Genomic DNA, 18,576 nt, shown 5'->3' on the forward strand with positions numbered 1-18,576 from the left:
GCTGTAAGGCTACTTTCACACTAGCGTTCGGGGCTCCGCTTGTGAGCCCCGTTTGAAGGGGCTCACAAGCGGCCCCGAACGCATCCGTACTGCCCTAATGCATTCTGAGTGGATGCGGATCCGCTCAGAATGCATCAGTCTGGCAGCGTTCAGCCTCCGCTCCGCAAGCGGACACCCGAACGCCGCTTGCAGCGTTCGGGTGTCCGCCTGGCCGTGCGGAGGCAAACTGATCCGTACAGACTTACAATGTAAGTCAATGGGGACGGATCCGTTTGAAGATGACACAAATGGCTCAATTTTCAAACGGATCCGTCCCCCATTGACTTTCAATGTAAAGTCTGGACGGATCCGTCTGAACTACTTTCACACTTAGAAATTTTTCTAAGCTATAATGCAGACGGATCCGTTCTGAACGGATCCAAACGTCTGCTTTATAGGAGCGGCTCAGTCTGTGCAGACAGCAGACGGATCCGCTCTGAACGCAAGTGTGAAAGTAGCCTAAGCCAGCTTTAGGCTAGGGCTACACGACGACATGCACAGCTCACACAATAGACTTAGATACACAGCAGACAGTATCACACATGATAGGATTAGATACTGCCTGCTGAGCTGTGTATCCAATATCCTATCCTGTGTGATATTGTCTCATGAACTGTGTATCTAATATCCTATCCAGTGTGATACTGCCTGCTGAGTGTATCCAATATCCTATCCTGTGTGATACACAGGATAGGATATTGTCGCTGAATGAGTGAATAAACCGTCCACTTTTTTCAAGTTTACCTGGAGTGCTGCCTTCTTTTTATTCGTTTGCTTCATTACATTTTTGTGATTATTAAATAATTTAGTTTTATATTGTCCTGGGATACATAGATGTATCTGTAGATACCAGTACATTATACATGAATACTAATGAAGGTTTTTAGTTAGAGAAATTCTTCTCACAGACAGCAGTCTACTCTGCAGCACTGTTGTAAAGCTAACAGTGTTTGGGGATACCCCCAAGGATGACTCTATATATGGAAATAGCCATATACTGAGTTAGGCAGGGGACTCCTAAGGCCCCTGCGGAAAGGATACCAACAATTCTGTCCTCGTACCTTGTCTAGTCCTGCAAAGGATTGATTCAGCACAACTTCGGACTCCTGTCTGACTTCGATATTGTTTAACAGACTGAACAAACACTGCCTGCCTTGTCCTTGTTCGGGTCTGTCCCCTTGGTACTGCACACTGGAATCTCTTTACCTGCCTGTGTCAGCTGTCAATAATCAGAGACTACTTCAAGAGGTATCACCCTGGTGGTTACCCTTAGGAGTAGCCCTAAGTCAAATCTGTTCAGTGACAATTTACTTGCAAAAGTCCTGAATCAAATCAGCATGGCCATGCAATATAGGAGAAATATGAATTAATGACCTTACAAAATACTTCTATAAATACAGAACAGCGGAAAAGGTAACCTCATCTTGCGGGAATTAGAGCGAGACATAAGAGACGACAAAGACATACTATCGGCTGCACCTGCCTGCTTTATCCGCACCAAGAGAGGTAAACTCTTACACGTGGGACGCCAAGGAACAGAAGTTTGCGCTCTCCGCATCCATTCCGTCCCCATAGAGAATGAATGGGTCCGTACCCGTTCCGCAATTTGCGGAACGGATGCGGACCCATTATTACAGATGTGTGAATGGAGCCTTAGGGTCCATTCACACATCCGTAGTCCATTGCGGATCCGCAATACACCCGGCCGGCACCCCCATAGAAATGCCTATTCTTGTCCGCAATTGCAGTCGAGAATAGAACATGTTCTATTTCTTTTTGGGAGACGCAGACCGGAAGATCTGGGGCGCGCTCCGGAAATGCGGAGAGCACATAGTGTGCTCTCCGTATCCATTCTGTCCCCATAGAGAATGAATGGGTCTGCACTTGTTCCGCAATTTGCGGAATGGATGCGGACCCATTATTACGGATGTGTGAATGGAGCCTTAGACTACTAGTATATGCTTTATCTTGAAAGGGGCGATTCAAAATAAAGCAGCAAACCATGGTAACAGTGAGTGAGCCGTCTTACAGATGTAGCATCGCTAGCGCTCACATCAGACTCCTGTGAGCGCATAGCGATATCCAATTTCATGAACAAACCCTAAGCGCGTAAATAGACTAGTGAGAAAATTCAGGGTGCAATTTAGGTTTGTGAACACCAGATGGCGCATGGAACTGCAGTTTCATAGGCAGCATTTACCCTACGGTCTTCATAACAGTGTTATCAAACGTTTTAACTCCCAACTAGCCCTCAGATCATGCCACCCTTATGATTAGATAAATTATTGGGTACAAAAGAATACATGATTGCTGCTAAATAGTTAAATTGGAAAAGGATCTGAAAATATGTGCTTTAATATGAAAGATCAGAAGGGACAGTGAAGCACTACTGGTAAGCCTCACTGCACAGCTGATCTGGGTCTGCTAAGACCCAGCAGCTAGTACAGTAATCCAGCCCTCACATGATCACTGAAGCCAGGGCATTTATTTATTAATGTGTATACAGTGACTGAGAAGGCAGGGACGGTAAAAACGGTCCTTGCCTTTTCTATGGGTGCCCAGCTGTCACAGTGGGATCCCCTAGCCTGCAATTGCATGACTAGTTTAGAAATAGTTTAGAGATTAAATATTCAGGAATGACTTTGTAGAGTTAAATGTGCACAGCATGGATGTATATAGTCAATGGGTGGTATGCAACTGGTTAATAAAATTAAAAGAATAATGTCAACCTTTGGGGCGAGGGAACAATACCCATTGGTGGTTCTGGTCACAGAAAAAAAAAAAACAACTCAAAACCTAATTGCTGTATTTACAAATGTTTATTCACATATGGAGTCTGTACAAATGAATATGATATACTGTAATTTCTCTTAAAAAAATTGATTGAATATAAATAGTTGTAAAGAACAAGACAAATATTTTATTTTCCAAGTACATAACCAATTATAAAATATATGCGCAAAAATCTGCACTGTGCCTTCAGAATGCTGGCTAGAAAATAAATATCTTAAACAGCCTCTGTCAGCATGATCAACCCCATTAAACCAGGCATACTGCCTGTTTGGGTTGATCATGCCAAGATAAAAGATCGCTCTGTATTTGAAATAAGTGGTCATGTTAGGGTGCTGATAAATGTTCAGGCATTTTGATGCAGTTTTTGAACCCAAACTCAGGTGTGGATCATAGGAGAAAATATTAAGGGCAGATACAACTTATCTACTCCTGGTTTTGGATTAAAAAACCTGAATGTGTGTCAGCACCCTTACTGTATTGCATATGCTAATGATACATTTGGAGTCCTGAGGGGCAGACCTATCCCTACTGAGCACTGCTTCACCACCACCTTTCTCCCTTTTCCACGACCCACTACCCTGACAAGGCCAGACAGACATTCTCCCTCTCTTACTGCCTGCCCCTGTATTCCTGTGCAAGTGCTGGTGAATGCTGAATCAGTGCATGTGCAGTTTGGATCTAAGCAAGCTTTCCCCGATGCAGAGATCCAAACTGCACTGTTTAGAACGTATTCTGGTTCATTATTTACCGAAGTGGTTACAGTGGTGGTGAAGCAGTGATCTAAGGGGCTAGGCCTGCCTATTAATACCCCGAATACCTCATTAGCCTAGGAAATAAAGTGCAGATTTCTCTACAATGGGGCCACCAATTTCAAAAACAGAGAGATCGTTTAACTCAGCATCATCAACCCCAACAGGCAGTATGCCTGGTTTAATAGGGCGGATCGTGCTGACAGATGCTCTTTAATGCAGGAGTAATGGGTGCCTAGAACAAACTCTACGTGGATGCAGCTCAAATGAAATACAGCAGCTTAAATAGGCAAACAATAAATGCATCTTACAATTCAAAGTGTATTAGAAAATATGTACAATAGTACACGCTTGTGGATTGGACATTAGAATGCAAGTGGTACTGAAAATCGGTTCAATCTAGTGAGGTACAGAAAGGCTTGAACCAACATGCAGCACTGCTCAAACTGCAAACAAACCAAGAAAATGTCTGCTCAGTCTACTGAACATTACCAGTGACCATCCCTTCATATAACAGCAGGTTCTGAGCTCAGACAGTATCATTATTGCAGTCCACGAAAGCAAGTAAGCCAAGATGGCTGGCAGTACAAAATGGCAGTGGCCATACTCTACTGTGCCAGGCCAGGCCTAAAAACAAAGGTTTCAATACGTACCATGAACATAACAGGTTTGTCAAAAATTCATTTATTTAAAAAGTCAACAAACTGACCAAGAAGCACTTTGAAAATGACAGTGCTTGCATAACAAAAAATAAAAAAACAAAAACAACAAAACACTAGTACATTATATGGGCATATTATATATCAGAACTGGTTAGTGTGCAATTTCACAGGTCAATTGCGAACCCATAAAAAAAATACAATTAAATAAAAAGAGCATACGTTACATATCTAGTTCCTGCATATGTCACCACTCAATACTTCAAATAGCAAATGCTCCAAAACATCTGGTAATGTTGGGTATGTCTTCCTGAGATCATAAAAATCAGCAGATAGGAACACAAGTAACTGGTGACGCAATAGTGGACGCATCAAGTGTGCCAAAATAGCCTTGTCTTCATTTATGCCAAAAGGTGTGAAATCAGGGGGAGATAGGATTGGTACAAAAAATTGATGGTCTTGACATGAAGCCGGGAAGGGACAAGTCACCCATATTAAATGCCTCCAGAGGATGGTCTTGTTTCCTGACATCAAGCAATACAGGCCTTTCTGGAGGACAGAGATCAAGACTAAGATTTCCACTGCTGATTGGCGGAGGCACTTGATGATCCTCCTGGTTGGGGGAAGGGTGGCAGTGGAGTCCACAAGTAAACTGGTCTTTCTCGCAGGAGCAGGTAGTGTTCTGGGAAGAGTTCTGCTTAGAGCCTGCTGTATTCATGAAGAGAAAGAATAGAAATCATTATGACAGCTGATAATATAGCACTAAAGAATGGAGGAAGAGTACAGCACCACATTATCTAACATATCTCCATGTGTGTGATGGGAGCTAGTGGGGAACCCCCAAAGAAAAAAGAAAGCTAAAAAGGTATTCTGTCTGACAATACCCTTCACAATATCTGTATAAAAAATGTAGTACCATGCATCTGAAGTAATGATCTGACTCACACTTGGTGCTGGATGCATGAAGGAGTTATCAGACCTATATGATAAAACAGGGGTTGTCCACTTTCAGTTGTGCACCAAAGAGGCCAGTGGTTGGCTGCAGTGGTCACATACCATCAACCTGATGTCACCGCTGCAGCCAGGTGAACAGAGTCCGGGTAGGGGAACTGGATGCTGGAACAGATAGGTAAGTACTGCTCAATTCTTTATTTTGGGCTATTTTTCAAGGTTGTCCACTTTCTTGCTGAAACCAAACAACTCCATTAATAAAGATGACTCCTCTGTCTTAACCGAGACATAATAATAGGTATTGCACGGTCATGTGGCCTCCTGCTTAAAACGAGGAGGACATGATAGCTGAATATAAGGCTACTTTCACATTAGCGGCAGCCTTCTCCGACATGTCGTAGTTTTATTCTGGCTGCCTCTCGGCAGGTTTGCTGTGCTGCCGCTGGACCTCCGGCCTGCCCCCGTGATAGTCAATGGGGCCGGAGCAGACCTCCGGCGGCACGGTGCACTAGCAGCAGCCTGGATCCAGCAGGCTGTTCACCCGCCGCTAATGTGAAAGTAGCCCAAGATGATGAGGGTGCAGGCAGGAGAGGTAAGGTTCTACATGAGGAAGAGGGGCTTGTAGATGGGGCAGTAGGCTTCTGAGGGAAATGCAGCTGCATTTTATGTTGGGTGTCACTTGTGGGTGCCACTGTATTTGGAAGCTGTGTGGTTATAGCCATATATAAGGGAAGGTAGCTTTTACCGTACAAGATATTGCCACTTTATTTGTATTCAGTGGATGACACTCTTGAAGGGGTGGGGAGAGTGCCAGTATCTCAGATGGCAGGACACAAATCTGGCCCACATGAAGGCCCCTGTATTATGGTGGTTTGACCACTACTGGTATGAAATCTTCTCACCTTCACATTATTCAGAGGTTTATTTTTGAGTATTATCTATTAAACTGTATTTATTAGAACACTGACAATACCTTTAAAAGGGGTTGTCCGCTTTTGTAATATTGATGGATAGGTTATCAATATCAGATTGGTGGGAGTTTGACACCCGACACCCCCGCCGATAAGGTGGTTGAAGAGAAGGCCGGGCGCCGTGCCAGCGAGGACTGGTACCTTGGAACCGAAGAAGAGTTCGGTTTCAAGTTTTAAAGTGGTTTTCCACTTTAAAAATCAACTACCAAAGTTATTCAACGAAGTCTTGGGCAACTTCACGAATAACTAACTTCAGCTCATTGGAGCCCATACATTTTAATACTGTATGGAGACAGATCTCCGTGCAGTATTAATCCGAAGTTTTGAATAAAGCGACTTTGCATGTAACTTCTGAAGCTCTCTTCGCTTATCACTATCGCTGATGTAACATTCAATGTGGCTAATCCATGTGTGGATAGCCATCGCAGCCTCTGGGCGGAAACCATGCCAAGCAGTGACATCCCTTTTTAGATATAAATTGCAAATTTGCATTAGGGAAAAAAAAATAAAAAAACCTCAGTCATGCTGATTCCCATAGATTTTTTTTTTATAGGGCCACATTTATCATACACTTTTTCAATGGCACTTGCGCCGGCGCATGTGCCGTTACTCTGCCAGCCTCACTACTTTCCCGAAAAAGGGGCAAAGCGAGGATGGGGCCACCACATTTACCATCTTCTACTCCAGGCAGGGGATGCCTTACATTTCAATTCATGCTCACGGACTGCTGGATGCTGCACCTAATTTATGATAAAGCATACGCCTCATCATAGAGCAGGCGCAGCATCCGGAAGCATGCCTGGTATCACAACCCAGCATACGTGGCTAGGCTATGATAAATCTGCCCCATAGATTGAATGTCATAATTTACAGGCAATAGGGATGCGATTTAATTAGTCTTACCAATACCATCTTTCCTTAAGGCCAATCCCCGCAACCCAAATCGACAGTCCAAGTTTGGCACATCACATTCATACTCTCTAGCAGAGGAGAAAAGATACATATTCCACATTATATCTAGCTGTGTGCATGAGTGCTAGATCAGCACATAAAACTGCCACCATTAACAACTCACACTGATGTAGTGGTCATCAGTTGCTTCCTCCTGCCCAGGCGGCTCTGTGCGAAATGCTCAAAACGCTCAGATTTCTTCCAGGTGTAGTAGTATTGCACACACTCCCCCACTGACCGTGTACGCACCTTGGAGAAAGAAGGAGGAAAGGGTTATTCAGTCAGAAAACAACCCATCGCGATTCAAAAATGCACACACTTAAATTACAAAGCAACTCTCACCTTGTTGGCCTGGATAAGATGGAAGTTTTTACCATAGACCCGAAACCCTTGCTCAAAACTTCTACATTCATCCTCACTCCATGCACATAGATGACCTAGATAGGACATAGGAAGGAATACATAAAGTCCAGGTAGGATTCTTTTTTATACAGTACAAATATCTGCTCATGGCTAGAAAAAAAATGGATTCCTCATTACCCCTTAAACTATGTAACTGCACATCCCTCACCTTGTACAACCTTGACATTAAAAGACAGCCTCCGCAGAGCCTCGTCTGTGTTAAATCTACATTTCACCAATTCGTAGAGAGCCTAAAAAAAGGTGGTGGAGAAATACTAAATGGAAATAAGAGGGAAGTCAACCGGTTGCAAATGTAAAACCTCAGAACATCACATGCAGTCATTAGTAAAGGAAAAAACACAGAATTAAAGACCCAGAAGTCCTCTTCATACACGTCAGAAACATCTATATAGGTCACCTGTTCATTATCCTTGACGTTTCCTTCATCTTGGCGATATCTTCCCCCGGCCTGGTGTTGATATTCTGCTGCCTGACTGAGGTAACTCTCCACTTCTCTTTCTGGTATGACATTAGGATCCCACAGCAGTTGGTCCTTTTCCTGAGAATCTGGCAGTCATGGGGATACAAATGTATATTCTACATTTTCTATGCGTCATTTACAAAGGAACACTATGAGGCAAATCTAATACACTGTTATGTCTAGTACAGGGGGCAGAGCCAACTTTAGAGGTGTCAGAATTTTTGAGCTTCAGCTTAGCTCTACTAAGATGGAAACATATCACAGTAAGCGCTGCACCAGGGTGGCCAGAGTTAGGGGTGTTTCACACTAACTGTAAAACAGATACGGCAGGCTGTTCCTGCAGAGTCTGAAATGTCCTTGCCTGGCGCAGCTGGCAATCCATCCGGCCCCATTGACTATAATGGGGTCCGCCGGAGATCCAGCCACAACCCGGCAAACATGCAGAGGAGCGGCTGTACAAATACCGCTGCACGCAGCACTCTTCAGGTTGTGGCTGGACCTCCGCTGGAACCCATTATAGTCAATGGGGCCGGACGGATTGCCAGCTGCGCCCGGCAAGGACATTTCACACAGGCTGTTCTCGGCCGGAACATACTGCCGTATTTGTTTTACCGTTAGTGTGAAACGGGTCTTACAGAAACAACTGAACGGAAAACGAGGAGTGCTGGCTGCTCAGCTGTTTCCATAACTCAGCCTCTCTGGGTCGGTGCTTACTGCAACATATTCCCATCTTGGCCATCAATATCCCTTTAATATCATAAAATGATTGCTTGCAAAAATCTATCAAGTGATAACAGATGAGAATTTTTAGGGCTAGATTAGATTATTTCCTAAATATAGCTGTATGGTGGTTAAGACCTCATGCACACAACGGTATCTGTTTTGCGGTCATCTGCAAAACACAAATCCTGGCTGTGTGCATGCCACCATTTTTTTTTTTTTTAACTCCTGTAAAAATGTCTTATCCTTATACTTTTTTTGTGGGGCCACAGAACGGACCTACGCATGTGGACAGCGCACTGTGTGCTCTCCACATCTTTTGTGGCCCCGTTGAAATGAAAGCGGATTTAAAAAAATAATAATAAAAAAAAAATTAAAAAAAAGCAGATCGAATACAGATCAATGTATAAACACAAAAATATTAGGGTAGGCTCTTAGAGGTGTTTTTCAGCGCTCTTCACTTTTTTTTTCTTGCACATGTGCTTTTTTTTGTGTGTTTGGAGGTAAAAATGCCATCGCCTGAGTTAGCAGTATATGGGAAGTATGAAACGCAGGCTACACAAGCTTTTTTTTTTTTTTGTGTGTGCATACTGACATTTTTTCACTTTTGTATATTAGGTGGAGGTTTTAGGGTCTCTGGGATATGTTTAAAAAAAAAATAAAACACAACGTCGAAGCACTGGCATTTTGCCATCTTCTCTATAGAGAATAAAATGCCAGAAAGAAACTGTATTCGCTGTATGGGAAAAAAAAGCAAGTGATTTATATGCCGATTTTTTAGTGGTACCATACAATTTAGGGGACCATACAATCACATACTAGTACATTCCTTACCTCTCTTACCTGTTGGAGTGTATCTTAGATATGGAAGCTGAGGCTCAGATCCAAACATAGCCTCCTGAAAGAAAAAAATATATGAAATCAATGTGTATTGTTTTATAACATTTTAAATACATGCTATAACCTTTTTACAGTATAATTCCTTTAAAGCAGAATCCAATAATTGCAGCACGGTGGCTCAGTGTTTCAATCTGACCAAGGACAACATCTGCATGGAGTTTGTAGGTCCTCTCTGTTTGCGTGGGTTTCATCCAGGTACTCCGGGTTCCTCCCACACTCCAAAGACATAATGATAGGAAACTTAGGATTGGGAGCCCCATTGGGGACAGCTTGATGCTAATGTCTGTAAAGTGCTGGAATATAGCAGCAAAATATAAATGTGTAAAATAAATAAATAATAAAAATAAATAAAATAATAAAAATAAAAAAAATCTAATAATTCACCGCTTTCAGCTTGTGTGAGAAACATCCTATTGCCATATAAGTAAATGAAAATTGAACATAAGCATTCATAAATGCTTCAGTCTTAAAAATGACCCTAGAGATGAGCGAATCGATTCTTAAGAATTGATTCAGCTCAAAAGCAAATTTCTACATCTTCGAGGACGTGTCCCCAAAGCTGAGAACTCTCCCACTGCTGCTTGATTGACAGGGCCCTTACATTCTCACCTCTATGCAGCTGCTCTGAGTGGTGGTGCAAGCGCAGAGGATCTGCTTGTGCTCCCAGAGCAGCAACTGTTCATGCGCTGCTATCTTGAAGTGTAGCGGAGCATGCACAGTCCCTGCTCCAGTAGAAGCAGGGCCTCTGCGCTTGTGACGCTACTCAGAGTGGTAGAGTACAGTGGGTTGTCATCGCAAGCCAAGTATTGCATCTCCCCTAACCTGTGATATGTCGATAACACGGCTTCCTCCATTCAATGCATACCGCTAATTGAGCATTATGCAGCAGGAGCTTTAAAGAGGTTTTCTGAGATTTTCATACTGATTACTTATCCTCTGGATAAATCATCAGTATCGGATTGTTGGGGGTCCAACACCCGGGGTCCCCGCTGATCAGCTGTTCGCTGCTTTTTCTAGGCCGAGTGATGACACGTTCATGTGTCACATGGTCTAGGAGCAGCTCAGCCCCATAGAAGTGAATACCAAGCACAGCCGCTATACAATGTACGCCACTGTGCTAGGTAGGCTCACAGAAGCTCCTCTGCCTTCTCAAACTGCAGATCAGCAGGGGTCCTGGGTGTCAGACCCCCACCAGATACTGATGACCTATCCGGAGTTTGGATTAAAACACTTAATCCAAAACTCCGGATTAAAGCCCTGCACCAAGCGCCATACATATACAGCGCTTGCTTCTTGTGCAGTTAATATGGACGATTATCACTGTAAGGGGCCTAAATAGAGTCAGCACAGCAGGTCCATAGGAATTTTAATATTACCACTCTGAGCAGCACTAGTAAAATTCCCCAACTGGCTGCAGTATTGTCCCCTTACAACCTCTCCTACACTAGCAGCAGCATAATCCCCTGACCACCCATACGTCTGGCAGCAGTATTGTACCCATATGTCATGCTTCTCTCGAAAACTTGCAAAACAGAAGCAGTGAGACTGGATTTGGAGGGAGGGTAGAAGCTACACAGAAGTGGGTAAAAAGAGGCGTGACATTACTGGGCACATGTCACTGATGGTCATGTGGCTCTAGGCTACATAGGTAAGCGCATAAGCGCTTCATCTAGCCTGAATGCTGCAGTGTGGGTTATGGTTTAGGGCTAGGTACAGGGTTAGAGTTCAGCCTAAATTACTGATTCTGCATTGAAGAACTCCTTTTATCCACTGCATTCTAGCCTGCTCCACACAAAGGCTACATTACTGACTTCATAGGGAGGACCTCCTTTAAAACACTCCATTCCAATCTCAACCTTGGAGGGAGAGAGTTTCTCCTGCAATTCTTCTATATACTATCAGGGGGTGAAGGACCTTTGATGATGCCATCCACAAGTCCTGCACCTTCCTACCCTTAGAACTACACCATTGACAGTACAGTGCCTTTACTCTAAACAGGTTCGGCACCTGAAATCACATAATCACAGGTACTTTAGCTTTCTTTATAAGCCTCCGAAGTGCACTAATGATGCAGGGTTAGCATCATCAGTGCAGTTATTGCTCAGCAGCGCGGGCATTGGTATTGTCTTGACAGAATCCGGCTGGCTGAGTGTTCCCAAGCAGTTTGGCACCTGGGGCAACTGCTCCCTGTTCCTCCCACGCTGGCAGCACAGGTGCAAGATTTAAGGGCTGGTGGAAATATTTGGTCTTGTCAATCAAGTGGAAGGGGTAGTGCCCGTCTTTCAGGGACACCTCCTCACAGGTGTAGAACTCTGCTTGATGAGACAAATCAGTTCTTACAAACTACTTCATCTCTATTCAGAAAGTGTCTGAGGCTCCTGAGTGTAACATCGAGGATCAGTGTGTCCATCATATGATAGATTTTTATTTTGGCACGTTATGACTAAAAAAGAATAAAAATGCTTAAAACAGCCACTGATTTATTGCCATATACATTAGGTAGCTGTTTGCCAAATACTTGCATGTCCGTCAGATATTCCCCCCCAACCCCACGAGAATGCATGAGTACTGAAAGGGAGAGGGGACTAAGGCCTGCTATACACACCAGAGAGCATGTGGCTGACACTCTATTACACGTGCAAGATTGGCCTGGCTGTGCACATATGTGTTCGGAACAGGGAAGGGGGAGAAAGCTGCCGCAAGACTCCTCAGGAAGAGGCTTTCTCCATGAGAATAGATCAGAGATGTTGAAATTAGATGACTTAATGCTTATGTCTCTCGAGTTATGCTGTTGGGGAACACTCGGGAGGTCCCCATACACAAAGTGTTGGTTGGTCTTACCAAAATCTGCAGATTCAGCCAACACTGATCTTATGTGTATGTCCAGCTTAAAGCGTACCGGAGTTTAAAAAAAATAATAAGTGTGCACAATGGCTGTTTCATTGTAGGGATCGACCAATATAGATTTTTTTAGGGTCGATACCGATAATCTGAATTTACAGGCCGATAGCCGATAATTTATACCGATATTCTGCGAATTTTCATTTTTGAAAAAAATTAATAAAATTCCTACACAAATCTGCTGAAAATGAATATGTTTATTGTTAACGTGTCTTTTTTTTAAAAATCTTTATTTTTCATTTATAATTAATATTTTGGTGTGTTTTTTTTGTGTTTACTATTAGCCCCCTTAGGGACTAGAACCCTTGTCCTATTCACCCTGATAGAGATCTATCAGGGTGAATAGGACTTCACACTGTCCCTGCTGCTCTGTGCTTTGTGCAGGGGAGCTGACTATGGCAGCCAGGGCTTCAATAGCGTCCTGGCTGCCATGGTAACTGATCGGAGCCCCAGGATTACACAGCTGGGGCTCCGATCGGAACTTCCACTGAGGAGGAGGGGACCCTGTGGCCACTGCCACCAATGATTAATACTGGGGGGCTTGGGTGGGGGGGTGGGTGCACTATGCCACCAATGATTCATACTGGGGTTGAGGGGCACACAGCGCCACCAATGTTTTAATACTGGGGTGGGGGGGGGGGGCCACCAATGAAGATATCACATAGCCGGCTCTCGACCTCTATGAGCGGTAGTTGCGATCTTCGGTAGTTAACCCCTCAGGTGCCTCAGCTACTTGTCATAGAGGTCAGGAGCCGGCTAAGTGATTCTGCAGCCAGCTCCCGCCTCAGGTATATGAATTAGAGTTATCTTCATTGGTGGCGCAGTGGCCATAGCCCCGCCCCTCCTCTTGTCCCCTCTCCTCTCATTGGTGGCAGCAGCAGCACAGGGGGGAGGGAGACACCGCTTCCTTCTCCCCTGTGCTGCTGAGGGAACACGGAGAGCGCTGAAAGCAGCGCGATCCTTGTTCCCAATATGTTATCGGTATATCGGCAAAATAGATGCCGATAACGTTCAAAATCCTGAATATCGGCCGATAATATCGGTAAAACCGATAATCGGTCGATCCCTATTTCATTGTACAATCAGAACTGTGAAAAAGTAGGCTTTTTTGGGCTTCCCTAATGTCTTCTTCAGTCAAGTTATTCCCTACTTCACCTGCAGAGCTAGATGCATTTCTATCAGAAGCAGTTGGCATCCCCTTCTATGAAAGACTGCCAGTACTATACTGGCAGTGACTTCCCTTACTATTCACCATGTTTGTTTTCATCTAAGGAGCGCACACAGCAGTTAAGGGAGAGAACAAGAAAAAGACACACAGGACATTCCTCTGCTCTTGAGGAGACAGTGATTCTATCAGGTCTCACCAGCCTAACAGACAGTGGACTGCAAATTATGTGGAAGTGAGACTGCTCATGGCCATCACCTTACAGCTCTTTTTTTTTTTTTTCCAGGTGGATGTTGGCAGATTTTTTTTAAATTAAATGATTTATACATTTGTTAATTACATCATTCTCTATCAAATTGTGTGAAAGTTAGTGACTCTTTAAAGGCTATGAACACCTTAGGCTCCTTTCACACTAGTGTTTTGGCTTTCCGTTTGAGATCCGTTCAGGGCTCTCAAAAGCGGTCCAAAACGGATCAGTTGTGCCCTAATGCATTCTGAATGGAAAAGGATCTGCTCAGAATGCACCAGTTTGCACCATTCCACTTTGGAGGCGGACACCAAAAGTCTGCCTGCACCATTTTTCTGTCCGCCATGTGGTGCGGAGCAAGATGGATCCGTCCTGACACACAATGTAAGTCAATGGGGACGGATCTGTCATGGCTATAGAAGACATAATACAACCGGATCAGTTTATGACGGATGCATGCGGTTGTATTATTGTAACGGAAGTGTTTTTGCAGATCCATGACAGATCCGCAAAAACACTAATGTAAAAGCCTTACACGTTACACATTTTGGGCTAAAAAAAATTAAATTGGTCTTTATTAAACTTTTTCAGCAGTTTGTCATAAAGAGTTAATTTTTAGGTGTAAGCATCTTACTTTCACTTTGAGACATAATCTGAGGGCTATGTATAGTTCTTATCTCTGAACTTTTAACAGCTCATATTCTTAGGTTTCATATGAACTGAGCTATAATGAGAGATAAAGCTTCATATGAGCCATCAGCTGAGATCCCTGACGGGACAGTGTAAACACACAGCCTGCTACTAGAGAATCTCAATGCTGTACAGAGAAAGGGCAAAATTGTTTTTAATAACGACCAAGTAAAAAATTATTCTTAGCTCAAAATGAGTAGAAAGCAGTATATTAAAAAAATTGCCCTCAAAAGTGTCCATAGCCTTTAAGCTACAACCAGACAACTATATCGGTAGCTTATCTGCCCTGGGAACAAAAGGATCAGGCATGTTAAAATCAAAAAGCCCAATCATTCTCTCCTCAACTTCTGCTGTCAGGATGGGCGAGAGGAATTTTGGATGGCCACCTATGCATAAGATGGGCAGTTGGTCCCACGTGATTTGGCAGGTTCAAGTGACAGAGCCCAAGTAAACTCTGACATCAACAGGACTGCCAGTTGACATCCACTAATGTAAAAAGTTTTCACATCAACAGCGGCCACATAATGCTGCAGCCAATCACTGGTCTCAGTGTATTGCGAGAGACCACCAAGGCCAGTGATTGGCTGCAGCAGCATGTGGAACATCAGGAAGGATTTTATTATTTTACCAGATATCTTGGTAAAATACTCTGGAAGAATAAAATAAAAACACGGACAACACCTAAGGTCAGCATTCCTTGTAATCATTCTAGACTGTGGGGCATTAACCCAGTCAGGACCCAGCCATTTTTCACCTTAAGGACCAGGCCATTTTTAGCAAATCTGACCAGTGTCACTTTATGTGGTGATAACTTTAAAAGGATTTTACTTATTCAGGCCATTCTGAGACTGTTTTCTCCTCACATATTGTACTTCATGACCGTGGTAAATTTAAGTCACAATATTTTTTATTTATAAAAAAAAAAAATACAAAATGTACAAAAAATATAGAAATTTTGCAAATTTCCAAATTTCAATTTCTCTACTTTTATAATAGATAGCAATACCTCCAAAAATACAAAAATAGTTATTACTTTACATTCCCCATATGTCTACCGTATATACCGGTGTATAAGACTACTTTTGAGCCCTAGAAAATATTTTCTAGAGTGGGGGGTCGTCTTATACGCCGGGTATGGCGGGCGCTGCAGTGCCGGGACGCCCGAATTATCAACAGAGAGAGCCCGGGCTATTGCCTTGTATCCCCAGCAGCTGAGAGCTGCAATGTAACCCACGGCATATGCCCCCCCTGCGCTGTACCTTGTATACCGCCCCCTGCTCTGTACCTTGTATGCCTCCCCCCTGCTCTGTACCTTGTATGCTCCTTGTACCGCCATCCTCCCGGCCGCTTGCATCTCGCTCCTACGCATGTGCGAGATTTCATGCGGCGAGCGTGGATACACGGGATCCTCACGGCCGCTCGCATCTCGCTCCTGCGCATGTGAGAGATCTTCGTGCGGCGTATCTAAGTGCGGCGCAGATGTGCATATGTGAATATGAAGAATAACATAACAAAAACATGTTCAGGGTATAGGTGGCACATGTTTAGGGTCTGGGAGGCAGGGAGGGAGGACAAAAAAGGTGGTGGGATGCAGGGAGGTGGTGATACCATGGGATGGCGGTGGTACCTAAGGATGGTGGTGGGATGCAGGGATGGCATGCAAACAGCATGTCATACTTATTTGAATTAAAATTACCATATTGAAATCAGATCTAATGCTTTTTAAATTTTTCTTTGGCGTGTGTTGAAAAAGGGGTAGTCTTATACGGCGAGTATATCCCAAACGCTATATTTTCAGTGTAAAAGTTGGGGGTCGTCTTATACGCCCAGTCGTCTTATACGCTGGCATATACGGTACTTCATGTTTGGATCATTTTGAAAATGACATTTTATTTTTTGGGGATGTTAGAAGGCTTAGAAGTTTAGAAACAAATCTTAACATTTTTATGAAAATTTCCAAAACCCAATTTTTTCAGAACCAGTTCAGTTATGAAGTCACTTTGTGGGGCTTACATATTAGAAACCACCCATTAAATCACCCCATTTTAGAAACTACACCCCTCAAGCTATTCAAAACTGATTTTACTAACTTTGTTAATCCTTTAGGTGCCCCACGAGCATTAAAAGGAAAATGGAAATTAGGGACTTTATAGCAGATTTTAAATTTTTATCTATTTTTTCTGCAACACATCAAGGTTTAACAGCCAAACAAAACTCTAAATCTATTACCTTGAATCTGGAGTTTATAGAAACACCCCATGTGTGCTCAAAAACTGATGTATGGGTGCACAGCAGGCTTCAGCGTGGAAGGAGCATCATATGGCTTAGGAGAGCGGATTTAGCTGGAATGGTAATTGGGAGCCATGTCGCATATGAAGACACTGAGGTGGCCCTACAGTGGAAAGCCCCAAAAAGTGACCCCATTTTGGGAACTACACCCCTCAAGGAATCTTTCAAGGTGTGTAGTGAACACTAACGTCAAAGGGGTTTTCTAGAATTAGGAAACACTTGCCAGTCAAAATGAAAAATTGCTTTCCCCCCCCCACCCCACAAAAAAGTTGCTTTACACCCACATTTTTCACATTCCCAAAGGCTAACAAGACAATGCACATCACATTTTGTTCCCCATTTCTCCCTGAATATGGCAACACCCGATATGTGCTCAAAAAAAATCATGCATGGGCGCACAGCAGGTCTCTAGAGTCAAACCGCAAAATATGGATTTTAGGTGCCATGTCACATTTAAAAGATTCCTGAGGTCCCCAGAAATTTAAATCCCCATGACCCCATTTTGGAAAGAGCACCCCCGTTCGAACATTTTAAGTGGTGGAAAGGGTACTTTTCAGCAAACAGGTGTCTCACAGAAGGCAGAAACACAACTAGTGGTTGTGGTACCTCGTACAGGAGCAGGGGAGCTGGCATTAGTGTGTATGGTGGTCAGTACAAGGACATCCCTCTTGCCCTTGTACTTCACCACAAGCATATTCTCATGGAGGAGAGCCCTACTTTCACCCATTCTCAGTGGTTGCCCTACCAGGGATCTACGGAGGCCTCTCTGATTTTTGCGCACTGTGCCGCAAGCCACAGTACCTCTGCCAGTTAGGGACATGAATAGGGGTACGAAGGTATAATAGTTATCCACAGAGGTGGTAACCCTTATCCAGCACTGGGTGCAGTAAGTCCCACACTGTCTTCCAACTAACTCCTAGGACAGGGTCGCATTCTAGGAGTTGTATCCGGGAATCTTTCCCTTCGCAAATGCAGAACTTGTGGGTGTACCTGGACCTACTCTCAGAAAGTTTGTATATCTTTATGCCATACCTTGCCCGTTTGCTAGGCAGGAACTGGCGAAATCTGATCCTCACTTTGAAAAAGTAATAGGGACTCATCTACACAGAACTTTTTATCTCGGTTGTACACCTCAGCAAACTTGGTGTTAAAGTGGTCAATGACAGGCCTCACCTTGAACAGCCGATCAAAGGTTAGGTAGTTTTGGGGTGGGCACTGTGCATTGTCGTTGAAGTGTAGGAATTTCCTAATTGACTCAAATCGCTTCCGGGTCATGGCTTTACTGTAAATTGGAGTCTGGTAGAAAACGTCCGAACTCCAATATTGTCTAACGTTTGATTTTGATTTTTTTTACAACGCCCATATGCAGCACAAGTCCCCAAAACTTCATCTCTGTTGCACTTACTGGGGTCCAACCTAGGGGTCTAGCGTATGCTGATGCAAGGTTCTGATCAATAAATTGTTGGGCGTATAAATTGGTTTGGGCCATTAAATTTACAAAATCTTCAGAGAAGAATATTTTGAAAAAATCTTGTTCAGTGAAGCCCGCACTTTCTGTATTCCGAACCTGCCCTCAAAATTTGGGGCTGATGATCGTCAGGGGGTGGGTTCCATAAAGGTTCACTCTGGGGGGCTGCCTCTGCTGCTACTCTCGGGCGCCTTCTAGAG

General features: G+C 43.7%; 1 protein-coding gene across 3 annotated transcripts in view; it reads right to left on the reverse strand.

The window, feature by feature from the left end:
- Window positions 1-2,936: 2,936 nt before the first annotated feature.
- The window catches only part of MIER2 (MIER family member 2), a 46,360-nt gene continuing 30,720 nt past the window's right edge, over window positions 2,937-18,576 (reverse strand). For 2 of the 3 annotated variants that reach the window (XM_040417507.1, XM_040417505.1), the window contains exons 6-12: window positions 9,551-9,614; window positions 7,934-8,082; window positions 7,685-7,766; window positions 7,456-7,550; window positions 7,238-7,362; window positions 7,066-7,142; window positions 2,937-4,948 (exon numbers count right to left, since the gene is read on the reverse strand). In XM_040417507.1, coding sequence (XP_040273441.1) covers window positions 4,662-4,948; window positions 7,066-7,142; window positions 7,238-7,362; window positions 7,456-7,550; window positions 7,685-7,766; window positions 7,934-8,082; window positions 9,551-9,614 — 879 coding nt within the window. In that variant the 3' untranslated portion in view covers window positions 2,937-4,661. The remainder of the gene's footprint in view (window positions 4,949-7,065; window positions 7,143-7,237; window positions 7,363-7,455; window positions 7,551-7,684; window positions 7,767-7,933; window positions 8,083-9,550; window positions 9,615-18,576) is intronic. The other variant, XM_040417506.1, reaches the window with a different exon arrangement.

Source organism: Bufo bufo, chromosome 2, assembly GCF_905171765.1.
Source record: "Bufo bufo chromosome 2, aBufBuf1.1, whole genome shotgun sequence".
Lineage (NCBI taxonomy): Eukaryota > Metazoa > Chordata > Amphibia > Anura > Bufonidae > Bufo > Bufo bufo.